Source organism: Oryx dammah, unplaced genomic scaffold (assembly GCF_014754425.2).
Source record: "Oryx dammah isolate SB20612 unplaced genomic scaffold, SCBI_Odam_1.1 HiC_scaffold_20, whole genome shotgun sequence".
Taxonomy (NCBI): Eukaryota; Metazoa; Chordata; class Mammalia; order Artiodactyla; family Bovidae; genus Oryx; species Oryx dammah.
The window spans coordinates 607,343-614,241 of NW_024070204.1; the positions used below are offsets into that span (position 1 = coordinate 607,343).

The window sequence follows — 6,899 nt, forward strand, 5'->3', positions numbered from 1 at the left end:
GTGGGCACCTTGGCCTGGGGGCCGGGGTGGGGCTCACCTTGGCCTGGCGGCGCCGGCTGTCCTCTGCTTCCTCGTGTTCTACCACACCCTGACTCAGGTTAGTGTAGTTGGCCAGCTTGTTGAGCAGTGAGGACACCATGGGGTTACTGTCCATCTCCTCCTGTTTTGGGGCCAAGCCATGGAGTCAGTTACCCTTCCCCACCCCGGAGATATCGCCCAACTGACCAAATCAACCACCCGGGGGGTGCCCCCGCTCTGTTTGCCCTGAGGCCAACATATCCAAAGTGGGCAGGGGGCTCTGGACACAGCCCAGGGGTCAGGGGTTGGAGGTCAGAGCTCCAGGGCTCCCAAATGGCCGGGGTCCAGCCCCTCGGAGGGGCTCCCTGAGGCCTCGGCGGGGACCCTCTGTTCACCGTGAGGCTGGGCTTGGGCCTCTCCTGTGGAGGACGGCTTCTCCCACCACCTCCCGCTCAGAGAGGGAAGTGAGGTTCACCTCGAACAGCGCCATATTCTTCCCTTCGTAGACGCTCTCTGTGTCCGCCTCCCCATGGCTGATGAACGGGCTGCTCTCCCTGGGGTGTCCGTCTCCTGCGGGGCAGGGCACCGTCAGACGGGGCGGGGCCCGGTGAGACGGGGCGGGGCTCAGTGAGACGCGGCGGGGGTGCGGTCAGATGGGGCGGGGCTCAGTGAGATGGGGCTGGGGTCGGTCAGATGGGGAGGGGCCCGGTCAGAAGGGGCGGGAGTCCCGGGGAGGGGTGAAGGGGGCGGTGACAAGGGAACCGGCCCCTCTCGACCTGGCCCTCACGCCCTCGGTGATCTGTCCAGTCGAGGGCGCCAGGCAGAGACGAGGCTGAGGGCAGAGCTGGGTCCAAGAGCTTGGGGTCTGGCTCCAGCATCACAGGTCCCCCAAGACAAATATCTCATGACCAGCGGCTCCTGCCAGCCTGGCCTTGAGTGTCACCCGTGAGGGGCCTGGAGCCCACATGCAGCACCCACAGGCAGGTGGCCCACCACGGCCCTGCCGTCTCCGCAGCTGTTCCTGTCGGGAAGGCCTGGGCCACCAACCCCATTGTGAGTGTATGGAGACCACTGGCATCAGCCGTCCACAGAGCAATGATGGGTCAGTCCAGACCCTCAGACACGGGCCTAACAGTGTGCTCCAGGGCAACGTGAGCAGAAAAACCAGGTGGGCACCGCTCTCAGCATGGCCCTGGCTCAGGGTCAACGCCGCTCTGGGAGCCACCCGGGACACAGGTGAGCTGGAGGAGTGGCCAGGGCCTCCTGCACGTGAGTGCCACCCATGGGCCCTCTGCGGCTGACCCTGCCCTGCTGAAAGGCCTGAGCGGGGACTCGGGGAAAAGGCACCCAAAGCTGGCTTCTCTCAGGCCCCGGGTCAGCCCCAAGCCCAGCCGCGGCAGAGAATCACCCACTCACCAGGCCCTGTCGGGGGTCGGGGTGGGGGGTGGGGGGTGACTCATGGGTGACCCCCAAGTCCCCAGAAAAAGCCCAGCCCAGACGCACAGGGCGAGCGTGTTCTGTCCGTCCACGTCCCCACGCCTCGCCACGAGACAAATAGGAGCTGCTGGGGCCCAGGGGTCGCCCCCTGCTGAGCCCCCCAAAATCCAGAGGCCCCACTCAGCTCCAGCCCCACCTCCCAGGCCTCCTAGCCCCTCCCCAGAAGCTGCCCAGGGCCCAGCCTGTGGAAGCACTCAGCGGGCAGAGCCTTGGCCCCTGCTGGATGGACCCACACTGCCCGCTGCCAGCCCCGGGGACCACCGTGGGGGCACAGATCCGTGGGGCCCAGAGATGGGGTCAGTGCTTGCAGGCGGAGGGGACTGCCAACAGATGCTAGGAGCACGGTTGAGAGCTGGAGGTAGGGACAGGGCTGCCCACGGCCCCTCCAGCTGCCCACATGGCAGGGGTGGTGCCCACACGAGCCGACCACCCAGCAAACCAAGGTCAGGTGAACATGAGGGTCACGGGCTGACGACACCCAGGAGAGGACGCGCCTGCTGGGGCTCCTGAGCCCCAACCCCAACATGAGCTGAAAGCCAACTGGGAACCACCCTCCTCAGGAGAGAGGCCACGGGGGACAGAGGCTGGCTCCAGAAGGCTCAGGAAGGTTCCAGAAGGGGGGCGAAAGATGACGGAGGCGGGGCATCAGGGTGCAGAGCACGGCCCGGCACTTTTCACGGAAGATGATGTTGGGCTGATGGCGAAACCCAGGACCTGCACTCACCGCAGGTCCTGGTGCCTGTGACTGGACCGCAGGGCTCGCGAGAGGAAACGCGCCTGGTCTGGGATGCAGACAGCACAGCACCAGCGCCTACTCTCGGCAGACGGGACGGAGCGCGGGGCAGGAGGGCCAGCGCCAGGGGGACGCGCAATCCTGCGCTCGAGTGTGTTCTCTGAAGCCGGGTTCTGGCGTCAGGTTGAAACAAAGCCCACAGCACACACCTATGGACCCCGCTTCCTCCCCAGGGTGTCTTCCCGACTCAGGGGTCGGACCTGCGTCTCTGGCGTTTCCTGCACTGGCAGGCTCTCTGCCACTCATATCACCCGGGAAGCCCTTTAAGAAACTGCCCTGAGCGCCCCTCCCTGCCTGGCGGGCGTCTCGGGCAGCGCCGGCCCCTCCCTGTCTCCTTCCCGCCGGTCACTCAGCGTCCTTTCCGTCCCCAGGACCGTGCTTTTCTGGTAATAACAATCCTTTTCCTGGTAACGAGAGGCCGGCGTTTCCGACTGAGTCTCTGGCGTAAACGGAAGCTGCAGAGAGCTGTCTGCGGGCTGAAGGACATGCTGGCAGGCCCAGCCCCAGGCGCCGGCCGCCCCCGGAGGGGTGTCGGGTTCCTCGTCTGCCCGACCTTGCACAAAGTCACGGCCCCCGTCTGGGTCTTGTATTTCTCAGCCGGGAGAGGCAGCTGGAGCGGGCAGGGCCTCCGCTCTGCTCAGCACAAAAGCCCTGGGGTGCCCACCCCAGCCCCCATCTTGGAAGCACAGCCTGTGGTTGGGGGTTCTCTGGCGGGTAGGCCTGAAAGCCCTTGGGCACAGGGGGGCCAGGCACCTGCAGAGCGTCTAACTCCCAGGCATGGCTGGGAAAACAAGTGGCGACCTCAATCGGGAGCTGGGACAGCCCGCCCGTTCCCCCGACCGAGGGGGCTGAGACCAGAGGCTGGAAGGGAACAGAAGGGGCCGGGGTACAGGACAGGCCACCACCAGGTACGCGGGCCCGGGCCAGGTGGATGTGGTAGCCACACAGGACAACGTGGAGACTGGGAGACGGCGCCACGAACACCCCCCCAAGCCAGGACGGGCCGCACGCTGCAGGCGTGCACACAGGAAGCCGGGCGCCTGGGGGGCCTCTGCTGTCCCACCTGCGGCTTCTGACCACGGCGCAGACGCCACGTGCAACGCGCACAGAGGACACGGGACACACACAAGCGCACCACAGACACAGCAGCACACCCCCCGAGCGTCTCCTAAACCCCCGGCCTGGAGGCCACTCGCAGCACACCGCGAGCCTCGGTTCCCAAGGGGGACCACCGTCTGCACCGCTCATCCTTCAGCCAGGACTCTCCTGCCTCCCCTCCTGGAGACGTGGGCGGGGAGTCGGCCCTCGAGGCGTCCCCAGGGCTCGGGCCCAGCACCACGGAGATGCACACGCGGGGACAAGCGCCTTCCCAAGCAAGCGGCGGCCACGGGTGGGGGGCTTGGACCGGGCCGGCGGTAGCCTTCTCCTCAACCCGCTCCAGCCGAGACCCCGACTAAAGGTCAAAGAGCAAGTGCTTCCTGGGCTCCCCTGGCGGCCCAGGGGTGAGGAGCCGCCTGCCAAGCAGGAGACGTGGGTTCCAGCCCTGGGCTGGGAAGACCCCACGTGCCCTGGAGCCTGTGGTCCACAGCAAGAGGAGCCGCCACAATGAGAAGCCACTGCTCGCTGCAGCAGAGGCCTGGGCAGCAACAGAGACCCAGCACAGCCAAAAGAAGACACAAAACTCCCACGCACAGAGATCAGGGTTGCAATTAAAGGAAAAATCCAACGTTTCCACCTGAGGGGCTCACCTGTGCTTCCATGAAATGGAAACACCTGTCACCCTGAATCGCTATCACTTCTAGGCAGCACCCGCTTTTACCTCTCAAGGGAGCAGCAGGTCACAACTCCTGTGTACACAGAGGAGCCCCTGGCACGGAGACCCCCAGGGCTTGAGCCCTCTGTTCACATGGGGGTTCTGAAGGGCAGGGGTCCTCCTGGGGCCCAGACCCCGCTCCAGGCTTGCAGCCCCATGCTCACTCTGCTTGTTCGTGATGACAGGGCCCCAGGACCAGCCCAAGCAGAGGGACTCCTGGGGGCCCCAAAGCATCCATCCTCCTGGGGCGGGTCCCCCGGTGCCCCCAAGGGCCATGTGACGAGGGCGCCCCCGATGCAGACCAGGTGTCCGGGGCCGGGCCGGGCGGGAGGGTAGGCCCCACCCTGCTGTCCCCAGGCCAGGGCGCTCAGGACAGGCAGCCCCACGGGTGAACCCCACGGGCAGGCCAGGCTCACGTCAGACGTCTCAGCACAGAATGGCCTGGAGACCGTGGGGCAGACCCCCACCGCCCCCAGGAGAGCTGGCCCGTCTGTCCGTTTCCCCTCACATGCACAGCCCACCTCGGTTCACAGGCGGGGCCCTCAGAAGCCCCCAGCGTGCCACCGCGGGGGCTCACCCCGCACGCTGACCCACCCCGTGGCCTCCACCCTTTTCATCTGTCCTGCAGCTGGTTCCCCCTCACCAGTTTTGATGCCCCACTGATGGCTCCAAGAGATGGAGACTGAACCCTGAATCAGCAAACGTGAGTGGGGGCCAGGGACGTGTGGAACGCAGGGCTCCAGACGCGGGGCGGGAAGTCTGCACGGCGCTCTGGCTCCTGCTCCCCGGAGGAGACTGGCGTCCCTGTCATGGTCCCAGCAGGGCCTTCCGCAGAGCGTGGGGGGTGGCCGGGACCAGGCGGAGGCAGAGCCCCGGTCAGAGCCCCGCCCACCGAGGCCCTGAGGGCAGCAGCTCCTCTGCCTCCGTGTCTGGGGTTCAGCACAAGTCTTGGGAAAGGCCCCCAGGCTCAGGGCCAGAGGCGCTCCCGAGGGTCAGCTGGCCCACGATGGCCCCGTTGCGCCTCCAAGCATGGGCGGCCTGCACAGGGGTGCGGGCGACGAGGGCACCCAGCCCTCCCGGGGGCGCAGGGCACCTCCAGGACAGCGGCCCCACCTGCCAACCTCGCGGTGAGCCCGACTGGCCACGCCCTGGGCTCCCCACACAGCCACGGCCCCCGCGGCGGGCTCTCCCCCAAGTCACCTGGGGCTCGGACCAGGAGTTTTAGTTCCCACGACACTCGGAGTTAACGGGCGCCCCCTGCCCTCCTTGCTCTGTGGCCGGGATTGACGCTGGATCTGAAATCCAGGGCCTGGACACCAGTGCACGCCCCGAGGGGCACGGGCCAAGAAGGAGCGCCCTGCGATCAGGCTGGAGAAACAGGACCGCTTGAGCCCGGGGCTCCACTGTTCCCACAGCAAGTCTGGGTCTGAAACAGTGACTCGCTCTGCGGCAAAGACAGAGGCAACCCTGGGAGGAGAGCAGCCGCCAGGCGCCCCCCACGGCCCCTCCAGCCGACACCGCCGCCGGCACGGCTTCTCCCCCAACGTCCGTCCGGGAGGCCAGCCAGCCTTCCCACCCGGGGCTCCGGCGGGAGACGGACGCTGCAGCCCACAGCTGGGAGCCATGAGGGGGGCGGCAGGTGGACGGGCTCCAAGCCCCCCAGAGCCTCCGCGGGGGGGGGACGAGACCCCTGGACCCTTCACAGGGGGGACAAGCCCCCCAGAGCCTCCACAGGGGGTATGGGCCCTGAGTCCCCCAGAGCCTCCGCAGGGGGAATAAGCCCCCCAAAGCCTCCGCAGGGGGAACAAGCCCCCCAAAGCCTCCGCAGGTGGGGACGAGCCCCCCGGAGCCTCCGCGGGGCGGATGGGCCCCGAGCACCAGAGCCTCCGCGGGTCTTCCTGACCCTTGCTCTTGGCCTGCGAGGCCCCCGTGCCATCTCAGGGAGGACCAGACACTGAGATGCCATGTGCCAGGGGCCTGGCCGGGGGACCCCTAGGTTGGCAAATTTAGTCTCTGTCCTGTGCACCCAGCCCTTCTGCCCCGCCCCGAGCTGACCCCACCACCAACACAGGCCCCCTGCCAGAGCTACAGGCAGCGTTGTCCCACCCCCGGACCACGGTATAAGGCAGGAGGCGGGCCCGGCACCCTGCCCCCACCTGGGAGTGCCCTCCACATGCGTGCGCCTGGCATCTGGCTGGCCGCCCGGAGCCAGCACCTGGTGGGCGGGGGAGCTCAGTGTGGAGAGGAGGGCAGGGCCTGCTCACGGCACCTCTGAAGGGCCCTCGTGAAAGGACACTCACTCCCGAGGGCATCCCACCACCAGCACCCTGGCGTGACCAGGAATGAGCCAAAACCCGCAGCGGGCGGCAGGGCCACGGGCAAGGCCCACCGGCCCAGCTGTGGCCTGCTCACGGCCCGCTAACTTGCCACAGCCACCTCCCACGCTGTCCCAGAGCCCAGGGACAAAGGTGCTCCTGCAAAACACCTAGGACGTGGGCGGGGGGCTCAGAGAAGGACTCAGGAAGGCTCCGGGGCGGGAGGAACACGGCTGCCCTTCAACCAGGCCCGAGGCCACGGCCACCCCACCAGCTGGGCAGCAGACACAACCTGCTGAGACGAGGTGGCTCTGGGCATCTCGGCCACCAAGAGGCGCCAACACCGAGGAGCAGCCGGACCCCCGCACGGTCAGCACGCGTGTGGGACAGGGCACAGCTTGGCCCTCCAGAACAGAGTGTGTTCCAGGGACTTTCCTCCCGTCTGGACACAACCCCGCGCCGG

At 67.5% G+C, this 6,899-nt stretch overlaps 1 protein-coding gene across 1 annotated transcript in view; it reads right to left on the reverse strand.

Moving 5' to 3' along the window:
• SLC12A7 (solute carrier family 12 member 7) overlaps nucleotides 1–4,932 on the reverse strand; it is a 26,962-nt gene extending 22,030 nt beyond the window's left edge. The window contains exons 1-6 of the mRNA XM_040262200.1: nucleotides 4,825–4,932; nucleotides 3,512–3,761; nucleotides 3,199–3,318; nucleotides 2,240–2,297; nucleotides 494–641; nucleotides 38–160 (exon numbers count right to left, since the gene is read on the reverse strand). Of these exons, the coding sequence (XP_040118134.1) occupies nucleotides 38–160; nucleotides 494–641; nucleotides 2,240–2,297; nucleotides 3,199–3,318; nucleotides 3,512–3,761; nucleotides 4,825–4,932 (807 nt within the window). The remainder of the gene's footprint in view (nucleotides 1–37; nucleotides 161–493; nucleotides 642–2,239; nucleotides 2,298–3,198; nucleotides 3,319–3,511; nucleotides 3,762–4,824) is intronic.
• Between the last annotated feature and the right edge of the window lie 1,967 nt (nucleotides 4,933–6,899).